At 35.4% G+C, this 20,331-nt stretch overlaps 3 protein-coding genes across 3 annotated transcripts; all 3 read left to right on the top strand.

The window, feature by feature from the left end:
- Positions 1–1,499: 1,499 nt before the first annotated feature.
- On the top strand, positions 1,500–3,260 carry MONOS_11523 (uncharacterized protein; the record flags this gene model as incomplete). Its single annotated transcript, XM_067864061.1, has 2 exons — positions 1,500–1,609; positions 1,793–3,260. The coding sequence occupies 2 exons, from the start codon at positions 1,500–1,502 to the stop codon at positions 3,258–3,260; spliced, it is 1,578 nt and encodes a 525-aa protein (XP_067734725.1).
- Positions 3,261–3,938: 678 nt separating this feature from the next.
- MONOS_11524 (uncharacterized protein) lies at positions 3,939–4,325 on the top strand (the record flags this gene model as incomplete). Its single annotated transcript, XM_067864062.1, has 1 exon — positions 3,939–4,325. One exon carries the CDS (start codon positions 3,939–3,941, stop codon positions 4,323–4,325), a length of 387 nt encoding a protein of 128 aa, XP_067734724.1.
- A 5,468-nt stretch (positions 4,326–9,793) lies between these two features.
- Positions 9,794–11,537, top strand: MONOS_11525 (uncharacterized protein; the record flags this gene model as incomplete). The annotated part of the gene is made up of 4 exons (XM_067864063.1): positions 9,794–9,820; positions 9,943–10,119; positions 10,362–11,108; positions 11,400–11,537. The coding sequence occupies 4 exons, from the start codon at positions 9,794–9,796 to the stop codon at positions 11,535–11,537; spliced, it is 1,089 nt and encodes a 362-aa protein (XP_067734723.1).
- Positions 11,538–20,331: the final 8,794 nt, after the last annotated feature.

Here is a 20,331-nt window from a genome sequence, read left to right as displayed (position 1 = left end):
ATGATATATAATTTTTTGTGAAAGAGAATTTCTTCTCATAAAGAAGTTTGTCATGAACCAACAAACATCACTGTGAAAGGAAAATTTTTTCATTTGTATTATGGTAACGGAATGTTTTTAAATAACTTTCATGGGATGAATTTTTGATCAGCAGCGACTTTTCAAAAAGAATGACCCATATGTTCAGTATTTAATTATTAAAGATATTTTGAATAAATATTTTTTGAATTATTCAAATGATTGAACCATTTAGCACATGAAATAGAACAGACTTTTTTTCACAATTTCAAAAATCAAACACAATGAAGTTATTATTTTCATTTCAAATGACAACTTGCACACGCTAGCATTTTAATATCATTTTTGTTTAAAAACAACTGGTTTCCAGCTGTAATATTAATTCATTTGATAAAGATAAAAAAACCTTTTTCACAAATAAATTTTCTCTCAAATAATTAATTTATTACCAAACAGAATTTTTGAGAATAAAATAAACATCAACATATGCTAATAATTTTTTTCATCTGCAATAAATTAACATTTTAAATTGAAAATTAATATAGAACAAAATTTAATATTTTCTTAATTTCAAATATGTCGAAAGATCATGGCGTTGTGGGCATTTCATTTTTTTTGCTCGAAACAACATAAAATGATATTTAACAACTATCTGGTGTTGAAAAGTCCTTCTCCACTTTTGCCCAAAACGCACAAATAATTTGGTTAACTTATGATCAAGAATTTAGAATGTTTAAAAATATATTAATTAGATCATGGGCGTTTTGGTCATTTTATTTTTTTGCTCAATACAGCAAAAAATGATATTTTCAGCTTGTAAAGTACAGAAAAAGTGACTTTCAATGTTGACCAAAATGCACAAATAATTTGGTTATTTATGATCATTAATTTTGGAAATGTGATATTTGTTTGAATATTATTCATTTTATTTGTGAATATTATTGCTATATTAATGCTTACAAGTCATCAGAAAATTGTTTTGTTATTTTTATCGTTCAATTTGAGATTATAGAAAAATCTGAAACATAAATTTCTTATTTGAGCAAAAATATTGATATTTGTTATTGTTTATCGAAATTTCTATGTTGAAAATACAATTAAAACAATAATTGCAGAGCTGTGAAATTTTTATTAATTGATAATAATTCCATTATAAATTGAAAAAAAATCACAAATATGTCATTTTCTAAACAAGAGTCAACTCTAAATTCACGGTGCAACGTTCTATGGAAAGAAATACAACGCATCGATGGAGATGACGTTGATTCATTGCTCGTCTATTTGTTTTACAACTACAGAAAATCATCTGCAGTTATCAATGATTTACTGAAATCCTTGAATGGTTTCGAAATCAAAATTTTTTGATTGATAATAACTTATATTTTTCTCTTGTAATATTGATTTTTAATTTATATTTGTTTTTTTGTTATTTAAAAAAAAACTCAGAATACTACGAAATACTTCTTAAAGATCTCTCAGTTATGTACAAGCACGCACAATTGCACACGCAAACGATGATCCTTCAAGCACTTACGCGCAATGCATCATTATCTGAACTTCTGGACTATGGATTTGACATCACTGAAGGAAAGTATAGTTATGCAAAACAAACTCTCACAAAAAACCAAGGATTTTTAATACCAGCACAATTGCCTCACCCGCCATCATGCAAAAGTGGTTTGTATTTCATTTTATAATGATTTCTTTTTTTACTGTTTTTTTATTTTTTCAATTATTTTTTTTTTATATTTTTTTTAAGGTCTTAATGAACAAGATTGGGAAAAGGGCAACAATTGGATGTTGGCCCATTCCACAGAGGCTCAACTTCACTGCAATCAGCCAAGAAAAAACCAAAAAAAGTTCCTGATTACGCACAGTTCATTGAGGAATCTGCATGGGATAATATTATCATTACAGAAAAAAATAATTCTCACAATATACAATCTTCTCCCTCAGAAAAATTATGCCAACAAAATAAAAAATCAAATATTATATCAGAAAAAAAATCTTCTCCATCTCATGCAGTAAACGATCCTATTAACACTCCACTTCGAGCTGAAAGATGGACTACAAAAATCAAACATAATAATACACTTCATTACCATCGAACTTCTCCATCACCAATACCATTTCATAAACTAGTGAAACAAAAATCTCCCATTTCATCATCATCTTCTCCTTCTCCTTCTCCTTCTCCTTCTCCTTCTCCTTCTCTTTCTCTTTCTCTTTCTCTTTCTCCCACTATTTCTTTGGCTTCCACTTATCCCTCTTCTTCTTCTTCTTCTTCTCCTTCTTCTTCTTCCTCTTCTCCTTCTTCTTCTTCTTTTCTCAAAAAACCTCTTTCCTTCTCTTCTTCTCATTCTTCCTCCTCTTCTTCTTCTCCAACAAGATTTCGTATAAAATCAACAAACAAACAAACACCAAAATTCATCAAAAGCTCTCTTCATAATCCTTCTTATCTTTTATCAGCGTTTGCCTCTCTTTCAAACAAAAACCCTTCACATTCACAAAATTCTACAGGTGCTTCTTCTAATTCTTCTTCTAATTCTTCTTCTTCTTCCTCTTCCTCTTCCTCTTCCTCTTCCTCTTCTAATTCAAATAATTCTTCTTCTTCCTCCTCTTCCTCCTCCTCTTCTTCTTCTCCATTAAATTCTTCTTCTTCTTCTTCTTCCAATCTAATTTCTTCTGATGGTTCTGACATTGATTTATCTGCTTGTACACCTGTCAATGATACCACCTCCCTTCCTTCTCCTTCTCCTTCTCCTCTTTCTAATTCTTCTCAATCTTCATCTTCTTCCTCTTCCTCTTCTTCCTTTTCGATCAAAGTGAAAAGAAAAGATTCAATCAATACTTCTCCAGAAGACAAAGCAACTTCATCTTTTCGCAACGAAAATATGTGGGTTAGCTGCCAACTTATGGAATATGTCACCTCACCCACTCTTATTCCTCCTCATGCGTTCCAAAATCTAGTCTCATCTTTCACAAAAGAGAGCAACATTTCAACACAACAACAAAAGTCACAGTTTATTACAAGAGATAATTCAACAAATTTTGATCCGTTTATTTCTTCTTCATCCAAATCAACGGCTAATGTTTTAAAATTCACACCTAATACTCCATTAAAAACAGCAAAAGGGTTGGCAAATTTTGGAAACACATGTTACTTGGCATCTCTTCTGCAATGCTGGTCCTCGATCTGCAGTTCAAAACCAACGATCTTCACAAAATCACATTCAAATTAGACATTATCTTCTCGAATGATGAGTATTTGCAATCAAATCCTCAAAGATAGAACAAAAGTGCATTCATGGATCCCATCAGTTGTTAGCAAATGGGAAGACTTTTGCGGATATGGAAGCAAACAGCAGCAGAATGTTTCAGAAGCTTTCGAAAATCTTCATCAATTGTTTGAAAAAGACGGATTATTAAAACAAGATAGTTTCAATCCAGTTATTATTTCACATATGAAATGAGTGAAATGTCAAAAACTCACATCACATATCGACAACATCAACAATAGCATAATCATCAATTCTTCATCTACTCACAATGGCTTATCTTCTTTGTTTTCAACTGAAATACTAGATGGGAAAAATAGTGTATATTGTGAAGAATGCAAAGAAAAATGCTGCACTGCCAGGTGGGAGGAAATGATTTCGTTTCCGGAGGTTCTGGCCCTCTCCCATGAATGTACTGATCCTGCTGGTTCTCATCCTTCTCGAACACTTCTTATCGAGACTGATATGTCGAATAAACATTCATTTTGCAAAGGATTTGCAAATGAAAATAAAACTTCATTTCACAACCAAAATAAAGAAACAACATTCTATCACTTAATTGGACAAATCCTTCATAAACAGTTTGATAATAGCAACGGTCATTGCATTACCGTTGTGGAAAGAAATAACGGAATGAAAAAGATGTGGATCACCTGTAACGATGATGATATTGATGCATTTGACAGTGATAGATGGTCAAAGTCATGGAAAGATCTCTTTTCTCAGGGCTATATTCCTTCTTTATCATTCTACGTGAAAGAGAAATCACAATCAACTCAACCAAGCATCCAATTTGGTGGTTCCTCTTCCTCAACTTCCTCTTCACAGTCCAAAATTATCAACAATTCATCTGCAGAAACAACTCCACCATCATCGTTCATCACACCACTGTATGGTTCAACTTCCGTTCCACATCTTTCTTCGTCAATTTTAACAAGTTATGGATTGGAAGCACTGAAAGAAAAAAGAAAGAAAACGGGCATCTTTTCTCCGAATGAAAAGAGATTAATCTTCAAGCCCAAGACTTAATTATGGAAAGAGTTTTCTGAAGAAACAAATATTAAAGTTTCTTTGTCACACTTCTACAAACTTACCACCAACTTCTCGAAAGCGAAAAGGCGGACAGATCTCTGCGGCATGTGCGAGAAACTCAACAATCTGGAAAACAAATTAAAGTCATCGCAAAACAAAAATGGACTGTCTGAAGCAGAGTTTCATTCACTTAAATTACTTCGTCAACATCGACTTGTTGCAGAAATGCAACGGAAACATTATCAATCAACAGTTGACAATTTGAAAGAAGGAGAAGCAGTATTCGTTTTCGATTTCAAAGAAAAATGGAAACTCCCCATCAGAAAAAAATCAACTTCAAGAAGAATTCTTTAATTACCAACAAGTTTCTCAATTCACAATCATCTCTCTTCAAAAGATCAACAATCAACTCATAAAATTGACTTTCAACTTCTTCTCCGATTGCCTCTCAAATAATCACAGATTTGTTATTGAGTGTCTGGAATCTGTGATCAAAAGAAACTTCTTCTCAGACACTCACACTTTTAAGTTCTTCTGCGATTCGGGTCCACACAACCGAAATCGCTTCCTTCTTCACTTCATCCTCTCCAAACAATCAAAACTTTTGAAAAAGAAAAACACTCAACTCAACTTCTTCGCTGAGCACCATGGAAAAAATATCTGTGATAGTGAATTTGGTGCGTTAGTGAATGCAATCGATAACAATCTTTCGACTGAGCACATCACTACACTTCATGATTTGATCAACTTCTTCGAAAACAATATGAATGTTTCAACATCTGTTTCATCATCTTCGCAATTGAATATTTTTGAATCATCCTCATTAAACAACTCCCCATCTTCATCATCTATCAAGGAGTGTGTGCATGAGAGGTACTTTGAAGAGTATGTACCATCTCAGCAAATTTCATGGCCATCACTGTCAGTCCCTCACATGAAGGACTATTTATACTTTGAGCACAAGGGCTCATTTGTCTGCGCATCTGCTGTTGGATATCTTTCTCAACGCTCTCTGGTTGCCCTCGAATCTTCGACAATGAAAGAAAATGTTCAACGTTCAAAAAAGTCATTTCACTCTGATATCACATCATCTAACTCTTCTCTTCTTTCTCAATCTTCTCAAGATCTTCTTTCAAGGAGATTTGAGCTTCTTCTTGACTCTTCTTCTTTAAATGAATCTCAAAATTGTATTAATGGTGTCCCTTTTTAAGAAACTAGTTGTTGTGTATGCTTAGCTGGCACTCTATCGGAAGGGTGCTGGACATGACTGTTCGTATTAGATATTGCAGCCTTCGGGCTGCTTTATCCGGACCTGGATACGACGAACAGCCTCCCAGGTGCACAACGGTTTGAATCCGATTGTTTTCTCACTGTTTCTGTCCCAATAATGTCCCTATTTTCACTTGGTAATAGTCCCGATATTTATTTATATATGTCTAAATAGAGATTCATTTTTTGATGGGTGTTGTGAAGAGTTTCAATGATTTTTGAATTTGATTTGAGGAAAGGAGAATAGCTGAGAGTGTGAAGTGATGTTTTATCACTGTGTCTGCCTTTTTTCTCTGTTGAATTTGATCTTTTTGAGTTTGGACAAGAGTTATATCAGAAAGGGTGGAGTGGGTAGAAAACAAAGGATAAACAGTCAAGTTTGTTTTTGCACCTAAAGTATTTGTATTCTTTTGTGTTTTGAATTGACTATGATACCATGTGTTTGTTGATACAGTAATGCTTTTTATTGAATCTTAAATTGCTCATATTAATTGATATTGAATTGACAATTGGGGATTGTTTTGCTGTCGATGTGGTAAGAATAATTTTTTTTGAAAGTGATGCAACAAGAAAAGAAACATATTTGTTGTTTTCTATTTTTTAGATGATTAATACAATGAAGTGCTAATGTTATTTGTGTGTTATTTTGTTTTATGATTGTTATCTAATTAGCAATGTATTTATTTTTCTGTTTTTATTATCTCTGAATATTCATCAACTGTTGTTGTAACTCAACAATGAAGATATTGATATCAAAACAATTATATATTGAATGGAAGAATAATAATAAGCATTTTCATTCAAAAACAAAACATTTTTTAAGAGACAAAAATTTCAATGATATTTTTCTGATATAAGGTGTTAATTCAATGAAATATGAAAAAACTGCTTTTCACCTTATGTGAATCTAACATAATTTAATAACGATTTTCTGATGACTTGTAAGCATTAATATAGCAATAATATTCACAAATAAAATGAATAATATTCAAACAAATATCACATTTCCAAAATTAATGATCATAAATAACCAAATTATTTGTGCATTTTGGTCAACATTGAAAGTCACTTTTTCTGTACTTTACAAGCTGAAAATATCATTTTTTGCTGTATTGAGCAAAAAAATAAAATGACCAAAACGCCCATGATCTAATTAATATATTTTTAAACATTCTAAATTCTTGATCATAAGTTAACCAAATTATTTGTGCGTTTTGGGCAAAAGTGGAGAAGGACTTTTCAACACCAGATAGTTGTTAAATATCATTTTATGTTGTTTCGAGCAAAAAAAATGAAATGCCCACAACGCCATGATCATGTCAATTAATAAAATATTTTTTTTGAAAAATAAAGAAAGATTATCAATTTATAGATATTGCATTCAATTGATGATTATTTGATTTGACCGTTAATAAAATATACTGTAAGCTTGCAAAATCTATTAGAAGTGTACTATTTTTCGTGTATTCACTCCAATTATTACATCATTTGAAAAATTCATTTTCAGATTATCTCAATTTCAAATTTTATTTGTTTTATATGAAAACAGTTCAGCATTTATTTTTCTTTGAAAAAAGGTGTGCATTATTTCTATGAGTTTAATGGAACACATTTCTGAAAAAACTGCTTTTTCTTTTAGTGTTGTTTGTTGGTTGAATGGCATTTCACTCTCTTTGATTATCATCATCAACAACAACAGCCAACCCCAAATTATCAACAAGGAAGTCACCTTAAATACTTCTGTAAATGCTTCTCCATCCAATCATCATTCATCAGGCTCGAAGGAGTTGGCTGATTCAAAAATTCACTGAACCGAAAACAATGGCAAGTTTCACGGTTTATGTGAAACACAAAACATCCACAAGATCATCAAGAAGTTTCTCGAGATCACATACGAAAAAGAGAAGATTATACAAGCGTGATCATGCAAATACAAGTGAAGCTCGCCAGAACACCAAAATGTACTGGATCTGATAGAATTCAAAGAGCGGTGAAATAATATTGTTCTTCATCTGTTTCATTGTCTTTTTCCTCCTCCTCCTCTTATTCTTTTTCGTTATCGTTTTTGTCATCTTTGATATTTTTCTCTTCATCAAAGTGGGATTAGATGTGCAAGCCGCTTCCGCTGTTGGAAAAGGACATGTATTACAAGCACAGCTCCATTGCAACTTTCTTTTTACAATTTTTTTTTATTCCAACATTTTTTAAGGAAGCATACTAAAAAACGCAGAGTCTATAGGCATATCTGCGAACGACAGGAGGCTCAATCCAAAGAGAAAAGTGTCAAAGGAAATTTTACTGGAAGGGCAGCTGCTGGAGATTGTGTGCTTCTTGCAAAGCGAAATAAAGCGCGTTGATTTTTTTTCAGTTGGTAAAGTGGAAAGCAGAATTCGAAAGACAAACTGCATATTTTGCACTCAAATCAAGTTTGCGTTCATACGCGATTTCTGATTCGGTCGACAATTTCTACGATCACGAAAGAGTGTTCACGAGCCCATATGACGAAATGACTGCGATACAACGTGCTGTTTCAAATGAGCCTTGCCTGACTGACACGGAACCTTCTGTCATTTCTTCAGTGCCCCGAAAATGAATTAGAATAAGTTGTAGATTCGAAAAGAGAAGCGTCGAGACAACAATCCGCAAGCTCATTGCAGAATCAACTCAATCTGCAAGACGTTGAGTTGACTGTGCCGTTTGCATGGCATGAAAGCCCTGAGCCGCTCGATGAGTTACTCGCTCAAACATCGAAAGAGAATGCAACAGCATAAAATGCGTTGCCTTTTGCATCATTATTATCAACAGCATCTACTATTTTCTCAAAGTCCGGTTCTGCCAACTCCTTCTCCTTCTATTCCTCTTCACCGTAGCAGCAGCTTGTCTCCTCTCTCTGTCTTCTTAATGATGTTGATCACGCTTCTCTTCTTCTCTTCAAAGCAACACTAGCTGGAAGCCTGGGGTGCACTCAAAAAGTGTCTGCCACACGCGCTGAAAAAAGACGAGCAATGTTCGACTGCTCTTGTCTTAAGCGAATATCCTTTATCTTCTTTTTGTTCATTCGTCTGGGCAGTTTTTATAGAAGTTAAAGATATGGCCGGACCTTCTGAGATATGCGTGAAGCTCTGAGTTCTCACTGAGATGTGTGTGAAACAGCTTGAGCGCATCCAGTTCACCAACAACGAGCACGAATTTGAAGGCTGGCTAAACGTTGTGACTGTAAGGTGTTATTCGTCATCTTCTTCTTCCTCTTCTTCTGCATCTTTTTCCTGCAACATCTTGCATAATCAACTGTAATTGTGTGAGGATCGTTCACTTTCCTTGAGGAATCTTTTGAATTTCTTCCTCATGCTGTTCAAGTTATTCTGACTGCTGCTGCTGGATTTTATTAAAATAGGCGAAATGAGAATAATTCAGTTAACGACAGCTGCTGTGGTACTGTGCGAAACAGCAATGTGGGAGATAATGCAAACGTGTGAAATGATTTGGTTGTTATAATGCGATTCAGAAGGACGGAAAAGAGTGGAAGAAGACAATCTGTTAATCACAAAGGATTTGCAATTGGAGATGGGGCGCGATTGTTGATGTGGGTTGGAGGTTAAGGAGAAGAATGAAATGGAAAAAGATGCGGAAAATGTGAAGAGTGAGAAAGAGACTTCAGAAGCAGGAATGGATGAAGTCAATAGCAGAATGAATACAGAAAAAGAGGAGGCTGAAGTTAACGTTGTTGATGGATTTGATTGTGACAAAAGAATAAAGAATGGTGAGCTTGAGAATGAGAGAGAAGGAGAGATGAGTGTTGAAAGCGGAAAAGTTGAAAAGAAAGGAAAAGAAGTGAAAGAAAGATACGAACATTTTTTTCGTCAAAAGGATAGATGAAAAAAATAAAAGAAGAAGAGGAAGAAGAAGAAGAAGAAAGCACAAACCCACTGCAATAAGCCACAAAGATCTGATGCAGATTCTCAGTGCGTTGATTAAAAATCACCTGGATGTGACAACTCAGTCGCTGAACAATAAGAAAAAGTCATATTTTTCAGTTTTTTGTGCATTTTCAGCAAGAATTTATAAACCAAGCACATCTCAAGTGAAAGATGGTTGTTATTCTGGCTTGGTGAAGCTGTTGGATGAACATTTATCCAGAATTGTGAACGCAATCACGGAAGAAAAAGAAGAGGAGGAAGAGGAAGTTGGAAATGGTAATGAAAATTAGATTAGGGACGTCAAAGGTGTGGGAGAGAATGGAAGTTGCGTGATGTGCAGCGCAAGAAGCGCTGATTTTATAATTGTTTATGTTTTTGATGGGAAATAATTTGGTTCGACCTTCTCTTTTTCTATGCGACAATATTAGAGTTCCTCATCATCATCATCATCATCATCATCTTCTTCTTCTTCTTCTTCTTCTTCTTCTTCTTCTTCTTCTTCTTCTTCTTCTTCTTCTTCTTCTTCTTCTTCTTCTTCTTCTTCTTCTTCTTATTCTTTTTCTCCCCCAACCCCACTGACGATACGCCATCAACTCCACCTCCCAGTGTCTGGCGTGCTTTGAACATTTCAACAGTTGCCACTTCTCCTCTGGACACGCACCATCGCACAGCGCTGGCTGAATTGTGTTATCACTTTGGCCTCTGCTGCTCTGCTCCGTAGGATGCAGACGATGCAAAGGATACCTTAAGAGTAATGAAGATCTCATCTAAACATCTGCCACATGAGAAGAAATTGTAAACTTCTTCTGATTCTGTGTCTTTCTTGGAATTTGCTCTAGGATTTCAGCAACCCTCCGCTATTTCTTTCTCTGATTCCTCGTCCTCTTCCCGCTTTGAAATCGTTGTTCTCTGCTTCATTGTGTTCCATTCATCATCATCTTCTTCTCCACTGTTGCCTCCTCCTTTTTCATTATTCTCTTCTTCATCATCATCGTTATCAATGCATTCTGCAGCTTCACTGAATGTGCATTTGAACTGTTTTCCTCTTCCACAGAGGCGTATTACGCTCTGCTTCAGCACTTCGTACGTCTTCCGCGCTCTGGTTGTGCTGAGCGGAGTGAATGAGGTGAATGGGCATCTCATGAGAAATGGCAGCGGAAGAGGGAAGGATCTGCCAGGCGCATTGCGTTCATCCGCTCGCTTAATGACACCACCAAGGAGTGAACAGAGAGGAGCGAGGAGGATGTGTTCAAATGGAAGATGCAAAGAAGGTGGATTTCAGAAGCAAATTAAGCTCAGAACGGAGAAAATGGAGACAGAAGAAATAACCAAAGGCGAAGACGAAGAAGAAGGAGAAAGACGAGTTTTGCACACACAAATTGGCACTTTCGACACAAGACTTACACAGACATCAACAGAAAGGAGGAGGGACATGGGAAGAGAAGAAGGAGGCGATGAAAATGATGATGAACAGCAGCAAACGTTTTATTCGTTCGACAGCACACTCTCATCTGCACAATGGCACTCTCAAAACATCACAGCCTCCTCAATATTTGCCACTCCACCTTTTTCTTCCAATATCACACACACAATTGTCTGCCCCTTCTGTTCTTGTTGGAACTCCGGCGAAGCCACCAACTCCTTCATCTTCTGCAACAGACTCTTATTAGCTCTTACTGAAGTCGCTCTGAGCACAGAACATTTCTAACCCTTCTTTTTCTCTTTTTGCTCTAATATTTTCATTCTTGCGGCGTTTTTAAAGTGCGGTTCTTGGGAAGAAGATATTTTGCAATCTGAAAATGCTTGGAAGCAGGAACATACGAATCAGGGGCAATGCATTTGAGTGACAGTGAATGGTGCTGAACAACGGTGTATATGTTACAAGCGGATTCGTGAAAGCGATGTTGAGTCCACAGGCATCGGAGCAGATGAAGTTGCTGTGGGAGAAGTGGTAATTCCAAACGGCAAGGCTGTTGTTGGTGAACTCACTGTTGTTGGCATGTGCACAACTGCTAATCTTTGAGAGCAAGATGTTAGTGAAGAAGGAATTCATCATTCAATAGGAGCTTCATGATAAATTTGACATTGAATAAGAAGAAAAGCGCTGTCTGCTTTAATGGAGAGATCTGTTGCGAGAGATGTTAGACGGAGTTGCTAAATCCAACGTCAATCACGTTCAAGACTGTGAAGTACTGAAGGAGGAGAAATTGAAGCGAGAGAGAAAAGATTCAGAAAGATGTCTGGAGGAATCAGTCGAAAATGTGAAAGACTGAAAAGTTGATTGAAGCAAAGGAGGAGCGGAAGGAGGAGTGGAATGAGATGAGGATGCAGTTATTGTTTAATGCAATATCAGCGAGCGGGGAAATGCAAAGTGAACAAAAACACGATTGTTTGAGTAAGACCAAATTCGAATGTTGGGAAGGCAATTCTGGAGGAAGATATAAATTAAGGTTGCGGAGAAGGAGATACAGAGGCCAAGCGGGGAGTAGCATAGCTTGGAAGAGGAGTCTGTGTCTTTGCAGAGGAATATCCGGTGGGTGCGGAAGAAAAGAAATGAAGGGCAGGATGTTAAAGTCGTGATCGGGATCGGTGTGAGAGGAGTCAGAGCATCAGATGGAGGTATTTGTGGCTTGAGAAGGCTGGGTGAAGTCGAAGGAAAAGAGGGACTCGTTGATCTGTGCGGGGATTGAAGAGCACTGGAGAAAGAGGTCCTTTCCTCGATAGGCGTTGTTGAGTGCGAAGCAGAATTTGAGGATGCATGCGAGCAAGCGCAATGATGACTTCTCGCAGTGGAGACACACAATCGCGGATCTTCACTCGGTCGACTCTTCGCTCACGCAGCTGGTGAAAGCACATGTATTGGTAGCACAGCCCATTGCACATTCGCTCTCAGCATTTCACATAAGAGCTGGCCCCTTGCATAAGAGCGTAATGTGGCCTTATTTGCAGATTCTCGTCTTTATAATGTTCTTGATTCTGATTCAGGTTGCCTCAAAGCAGTTGAGTCGGTCAGAGCAGACGGGAAAACTGCCATGAGTGAAGAATCAATGGACAAAGCGAAAATGAATTGAAAGGATACAATAACTGTAAAAGTGGATATAGTAGAGATGCGGAGAAACAGGCCAGGTGAGGAGACAGCGGAGATGGTGTTGCATAAATGAGCATACCCACTTCTTTTTTATCAATCATCTCAGACGAAAGGAATGTTTGTAGAGTCTGCATGAAAAATGAACAGCCTTATAAAAGAAGGACTCAGCTATCAAGGAAGGCTATGACTAAAAGGTGGATGATAGAGGATAAAAGAGAAATGCTGAAAAAAAATATTTTATAAGGATTTGAAGACAAAATTCTCCAATTTCCTATTGTTTATTCATTTTTTCTTTGCAATTTTTTTTAACTTTGTTTGATCAATTTATTTTAATAACTTCTTTTAAGTTTTATTTGCTTTTAAGCAAAAATAAGCAGCAAACCGTTGTATATCTGATAAATATCTAGCTTTCTATCATTTTTTTGTCTGTTTGCTTTTCAAATTGTTTCATTTCAACAAATGTTTTTTGATCTTTTTAATTAATTTTAAGATTTCTTTTCAATAACTTATTTGACAATATTTGAATAAGAAATAGATTAATAACGTATTGAAACAACCATTATCATGCTTTTCAAGCAAGATAACTTATGTTTTATTTTGTTCATTGAATTTTCGAGATTTATAAATGCTTTTTTATGTTTTTTACAAAATTCGTAATAAATACAATTGGAAACAAATAAATTAGGCCTTTGCGACAAGGAAATTTTTAGCGATGCGTGTCGGTCGAAAGTCTCGGCCTGTGTCGAGTGTTTTTTTTTTTTTTTTTTTTTTTTTTTTTTTTTTTTTTTTTTTTTTTTTTTTTTATCAATAAATATTTTTAAACTTTTTTTATTTTTATTACTCTTTTATTTTTTCAAAATAAGTTATTGTTTGTGATTAACAAAGAATTTTTATCTTTTTGAATTTTTGACTAATAACTTTGCCTTATTTTGAATAGAATATAAACTTGATACTCATTTTTCTTGAACAAGAAATAAAGTTTTTCTTTTTCAAAAGCATCTTTTCTCTGAAACATCATCAAACTATTTTCATATCGTTTCAACTTTTCGTTCGTAATTCTGAAATTTTCATTGGAAGATGAAACAATAATTTACAAAAATCAAATTCAAACCCAAAGCATAATTCAAATTCAAATTCAAAAACAATAATTAGATCTTTAAGAGCATTGAGATCCAGCTCAGTTTATTTGGAAAATATTAAATAAAGGATTATAAATCAGCGCTGTGTTTATACGTTTCGAGTCATCTGTTCCTGAATTTCCGCAGCATTAAATGACCAATTTGAAGACCGACCAATTAAAGTAATTTTGCTTCCAACAACGTAACTTTATTTATTCATCGCAAAGGCAATTGGAAGATGATAAGCAAATGCAGGTTTGATGAAAAAGGTTCAGCTTTTTCAATGAAGAAGACAAAATAAAAATGGCTGGATTGCATTTGTTACAGGAAAAGATGTTGGAGCGACAAACAGAAGTTATTGCATCAATTATTTTTTCCAACTGAAAGAAAACGAAGCAGCAAAGGTGGTGAGTAGATAGGGGCTCGAATTACAAGGTGAGAAAAGAGCAGGATTGTTGTATTGCCGGAAACGATCAAACGTTCCAGTTCAGCAGCTCAACTGTTTCAAACAGCATTCGATTGCACTTTGAAGTGCGGAGAGAAAGCAAAAGTTAAGATAGCGAGTGAAGATAGGGCACAGGAAGTGATATTCGATATGAAGAGACAGCTGTTGAAGGTGGCAGCGAATGTGTACGGGAACGAGGAGAATTCCGCATGGCATGACAACACAAAGAAGACTTGGCATATGGGTGCTGAGAGGACTTTTTCGTGATGCAAATGTTCCTTTTGCACCTCTGGTCTGTGCTTCCAATAGAGAACCTTCTTCAGCTAGGTTGCCTTCTCTACTGCATGTTGAAAAGAAAATTTCGAACAGAACAATTAATCCTCCTTTCCCCTTCAGTCGAGTTCCAAGGCCTGTTAGCATCCATGATTGAGAGAATAACAAAAGCGGGAGGTGGCCATTCAGAAAGAGTGTGAAGATGGTGTTTCGAAAGAAAGAATGAAGGTAGAAAAAGGCAGGTCGTTAAGTATTTTGTTCCTTTTTCGCATGGAAATTTGGATGTTCCTGTGTTCAGTGGAATCAATATTTGTTTTGAAGTCCGAGAAAATAAAAAAGATGAAGTTAGCGAGTCATATGGAAACATTGTGGATGAAAGCGTAAAAAAATGATGCAGTTAAAGCATATGCAACTCCATATGTGTTCAACATTATTTTTTCTTCCATCTGATGTTGCGAACCAGCAGCCATCTGGTGTGTTAAAAAAAAATCGATGTGATGCACTTCATCAAATACAAAGAATCGAGTTCGTCTCGTTGAAGAGGCTCCTCTTTCTGCATAATTCGTTCTCTTCAAACGGAAGAATGCTCTTGGCTTTTCCCGCTAAGCAATAGATCGCCTTTGTTGTCTTCGTTGCCTCTTTCTCTTCGTCTGCTTCATCAGCTTCCGCTCCTCTGCTTCTGTTCAGTTTCTGCTAAAAACTCGTGAATCTTTATTTCCTTCTGTTCCGTCTTTTTCTTTTTTTTTCCTCACCTCTTCTTTCTTCTCCAAATGCTTTCATCATGTGATTTAACATTTATTCTCCAACCGCTGTCTATGTTCCGCAGCACAATCACTCGGGTTGTCAATTGAATTGTTGGCATTGAATGAGTTCTGAAATATATATCAGTTTTATTTCCCTTGTGCTTGCGATGTGAGATGATGAAAAGAATATGAACTTTGCGGCTCAGGTTGAACGAATGAACATCCAACTGTAAGCGAGAGGATTGGGGCAGAAGAAGAAAAAAGGAGAAATAGGCTGTGAATAACCCACTGTTTTTGCCTATTCTTTAAGGAGAAGGACCATTTCTGTCCATTCTCATTCTGCTTGCACATCAGTCCTTGTGGAAGCAGACTGTGCTCCCTCTGTGTCTTCTCCTGAGAGTTTCTATGAACAAACAACGATTCCAAAATGATGCCTGTGGAAGTTACAAACCTTCGCCAAATTAATAGATGTTTTCATTTGCGACTCAATGTCGGACTTGAGCAGCAGCTTGGGATCTTCACAGAAGTGCATTTTGCGCCGCCAGCGAAAGATGTATTTTTTCTGTGCATTTAACGGTTTGATTGCATTCCTATCCTTCTTTATATCTAATTCAGGATGGAAAATATGATATTCATCTCTCAAGGCTGTACCAGAGTCACAGTTGGTGATTAACACTATTCCATCGAAAACATCTCTAATAATCCTTCTCTCACTCTGATCGATACACATGTCGAAATGAAATCAAACACTGGAATACATCATGAAACTCCCTTGCTTTTTTGCTGCGTTTCACATATTTATCACACAGCTGGAGTCGATGACGATGAGCTTTTTAACGACAAATATGAACAAGATGGAGATGATAGGTGATTGATGACTTTGTGCATTTCGGTTGGAGAGTTCGATGTCTCATCTCACAAATATTTGTTGTCTTCACATTGCGATCTCATTTTCTTTCTTCTTCAGCTTTTTTTTCATCGCAATCAGTCTCCTTCATCGCTTCAACATTTTCTTTCTTTCTTTCTTTTTCTCTTTTCTTTTCCATTAACATCTTTCTTATTTCCTTCTTCGACCTTTTCCTATATAAGATGCATTTGCAGTATTTGTATATATGTTTCTGCTATTCTTTTCTGCATTCTTGTTTCCATCTTTCGATGCATTAACTGTTTTGTCTCTTTCGCCTATTGACTGCCTGATGCGTCCAACAACTTCCTGTGTGTTTATTGACCTTCTTTTCATAACGGGATCGTAAGAGGCTGTGATCAAACATTGTATCTTTCCATTCAGTGCACCGAAGTGATGGCTTATGAATGGAAGCTCATCAACTCGTCGACTTCTATGAGATGGACTTTCAGACAAGGACAAGGAAGGCTTTTGCAGAGGAAAGAAGAAGATGAAGGAGAAGAACGGTGAGTGAAAAGAAACAAATGATGGATGAGGTTCTGAATAAAAGAAGTGAAGTTTGTTTCAAGCTGAATTCTTGAGGGAAAATGTTTATTTATTTGAATTTGAAGAAAATGAAGTATTTGTGGAAGAAGAAAACGAAGAAGATAAAGATAAGGATGAAGATGAAGAAGCAGACAAACGATGTTTGGTGGAAGTTGAGACAGTTCCAAAGCTGTCCTTTTTGCAGTCTTCTGCAGAATCGTCTGCTGAGCCTGTGTCTGATTCTGAAACAAAATGCTTTCTGCCTCTTTTGAAATCATCCATTTGCGTGAGTGGAACATGAGGCGGCAGTCAATAAACTTTGCTTTGTAGAATAGCAGCAGCTCACTTTTTTTTGCAGGCTCTTTAGCATTTCACTGGAGCAAATCCCAGGCTACGAAGAGAGAAGAGAAGGATTCATAACATCATTATACAGCCTCATATGCATTGGCAGTGAAAAGTGCAAATTGACAATCATCAATGTGGTTTTGGCCTTCGTGACTGGATCAAAGATATGCTCATATAACCCATCCTCAAAAATCAATGTGACTGTTCATCTGCTGCTCATCGCCTTTGCTCCCCAGTTGGTTCGGTAGCACCCCTCTCATTTCCTGAATCAGCTGTAATATCTCGTTGTTTATCTTTAAGGAAACCAGAACCTGCCATGTTGTCAGATCAAACTCCATCATCTCCTTTTCCCCGGTATATATCTACTATCAAATAGCACAGCCTTGCATGGCTTCCACAAATTGAGAGAAGTTAGATGCTTGGAATGAAACCCGTATCTCTGCTCCTTTTGTGAAGCATGCAGCAGAGCCATCATTCCTCTTACAAACAGATAGATAAACCTCATTCCCGGACTTCTCTTGCTTCAATCCTGGGCGAAAAAATAAATAAGTTAAGAAGAAAAAGAAAATTGAGCACTTTGAGCTGAATAAGACGGAGTCAGACTTCTTTTTGCAGGTGGTATCAAAATGAAATCAAGTTTCATCTCCATGTTTAAATTCCTTGCTGTGTATTTGCAAGTGCTTGTACTAAATTGTGTGCGAATTCTCTTATAAAAGAAATCGATGGCCCGAAGCTGACTCTATCCATCTCAAAGTCTTAAGAGGCTTCAGTAATGGATCTTCTTGTTCAGCACACAAATCATTTCTATGGCACATATACTTTATGAACGCACAATTCATCATTTTCTTCTTCAATGAAAATGAAAATTTATCTGTCTTCTTCAAAATCTAAGGAATTTCTTTTTCATTTTCTTTCTTCCGAAAAAATAATGAATTGTGATTATCTTCATATTTTCGCTTCTTATAGCAATTTCCATTTGAATGAGTCTCTTTTCCTTTTGAATTCGTAATTAAATTATTCAAATTATCACAATAAATATTAAAATATCTTCACAAGCATTGACAACTTGTTAAATATCTATATCCTGCCTTACGTATTCAAACTTAAAAGCAAAGATATGAGTTAAACCTTCGACATATTTTTTCCAGCGGTTTCCAGGAATATTGTGTTTTTAAACAAAATAAAAAAAAATATAATTATGGATTCAATTCAATTTCTTTTAACAGATTTTAATTATTTAAATATTAATATCCATAAACAGAAAAAGTGTGTAACAAAATGTGGCATCAAACGAATGAAAATATCGAAAAATATATCAAAAACACATATTCTATCTCTGTCATATTTTAATGAATGTTTCTTATTATTTTCTTTGAACAGAATAAATAAAAAAACAATGTTTGAAAGACAAAACGATTTCAAAATAGAACATTCGTTCGACAGATTGATCTTTTCGACCGACTGATCTTTTCTACCGACTGATCTTTGTCGTTCGACTGATCTCGACAAAGATCTGTCGATAACCCATTGAATATTTAAAATATCAAAAAACTATATATTTGTTTGCTCGAATCTTGTGAAATTTTATTTTATAAATAATTAAAAATATAACTCAATGAAAACAAAAAGGCAATATTTAAATATAAATGTTTTTTCATCTTACAAAAAATTAAATTCAAGCGAACTGTTTTGTCGGTCGACTTGTCGAGCTGATGAAAAAATGTCTGTCTGTCGCAAAGGCCTAAAATAAATATCAACAAATAATAAATAATAACTATATGGGTGATTTTTTTTGACATCATAAAAAAAGATCAAAAATCGAAAAAATTAAATTTTAGTGGTATTTATTGATCATTGAGGTTAATTGATTTATTACAAGTATTAAGCTTTTATTTCTGTAATATATATTTGTTTTATTATTATATGCAAAAAAAGCATATTTTTTTTAAATTTTGAATGAAAAATAAATTATTGATCAAGTTTGATAAGAATAAACCAAAAATTTATAAAGTTTGTCCAAAAAATTCATCAGAAAGATACAATAAAAGTTCTTAACCTGTAAAGCAGAGGTTATAAAAGAAAAAATATTGAAAGATCTTGAAAATATTGCAAATTTTTCGAAAATTAAAATATTCTGTAAAAATAAATGAATTATCTTTTTCTTCATTTGAAATGAAGTCACCAAGTTTTCAAAACAGCCATATAGCTCAACGGCTTCATCAAACGTAAACGAAATTGTAGATTATCAAATTACACTTAAAACAATATCAAACTTTATCTTAGCATCTCTTTCTCTTTTCCAGATCCATAGATTAAACAACTTCATTCTATATCATTCGCTCTTCTTCCTTCCCTTTCAACTCTTCCTCATCCAAATCTTCTTTCGAATATGGCTCTGATATTGTCAGATTCTCCTTTTTGCACTTTTTCATAATTCTTATCACTGCGATCCTTGATAACTCCAACAGCTCCCGCAAATCTTCTCTTTAATCACGTTTTTCTTTTCACAAAGTTCAGCCTGTTCTGTGTGAACGAGAAAGTGAATGAATGAGGAAGACACAGAAGAGATATGTGTTTTGCGCTCGAGTCTCGTATCGCTTCTGAGAAAGAGTCACTGTTCTCCTCATGAGAAGCATCACTCAATAAAATAAATTCTATTGTTGGGAACGAAAGAACAGAAGCATTCAGCAATTGAAATGTTGGGTTGTTAATATAACTGGATGGTTTCTTTGCTAATATGGCGTACAGAATATGTTCATTGTATTGAATAATTGTTTTGCGAATTGCAAAATGAGAAATGCGAGAGTGCGCACAAAACAAATGGGCTTTTGAAGAAGGTGCGGGACATAAGGTGTAAAAAATTGATTGTTCCGATTAATCGGTGTTTTGGTGCTCTTGATGACCAAAGATGATGTAAGTTGTTGAGATGATATCGAGAAAGAAGAAGAGAAAGGATTGATTGGGGAGAGCATGGGAGTTGGAATGGTGATAATTGGACCAAGAATTGAGGGGACATTGTCAAAGAAGAGCAAAATAAGAAAATCAATGAAGAAAGTGTTTGGTGAAGGACAAAGTGCACATTCGTTTAATTGCTTGAATAAAGAAAAATATCAACTTTCATCAGATCTTTTTCTGGATGCTGAGTAAATTTTGGAAGAATGGGTTTGAAAAGAGCGAGAATACAGCGAATATTGGCATGCAGAGCGTTTTGCATATGATTTCACAAAAAACCCATCTCCAATTCAAACTTGACGAAAATGGAGATCTTTTCAACGGCTGAAGAAGTAAAGACCGTTGATTTATACAAACTCCTTTGCTCTTCCACCACAATTCCTCTGTCTTTCAAGTATTCTTCTCCCTTCTCCCAAGTTTATTC

This window comes from Monocercomonoides exilis, assembly GCF_001643675.1.
Source record: "Monocercomonoides exilis strain PA203 chromosome Unknown scaffold4-2303458, whole genome shotgun sequence".
NCBI lineage: Eukaryota > Preaxostyla > Oxymonadida > Polymastigidae > Monocercomonoides > Monocercomonoides exilis.
This window is presented reverse-complemented; position numbering and strand designations above follow the sequence as displayed.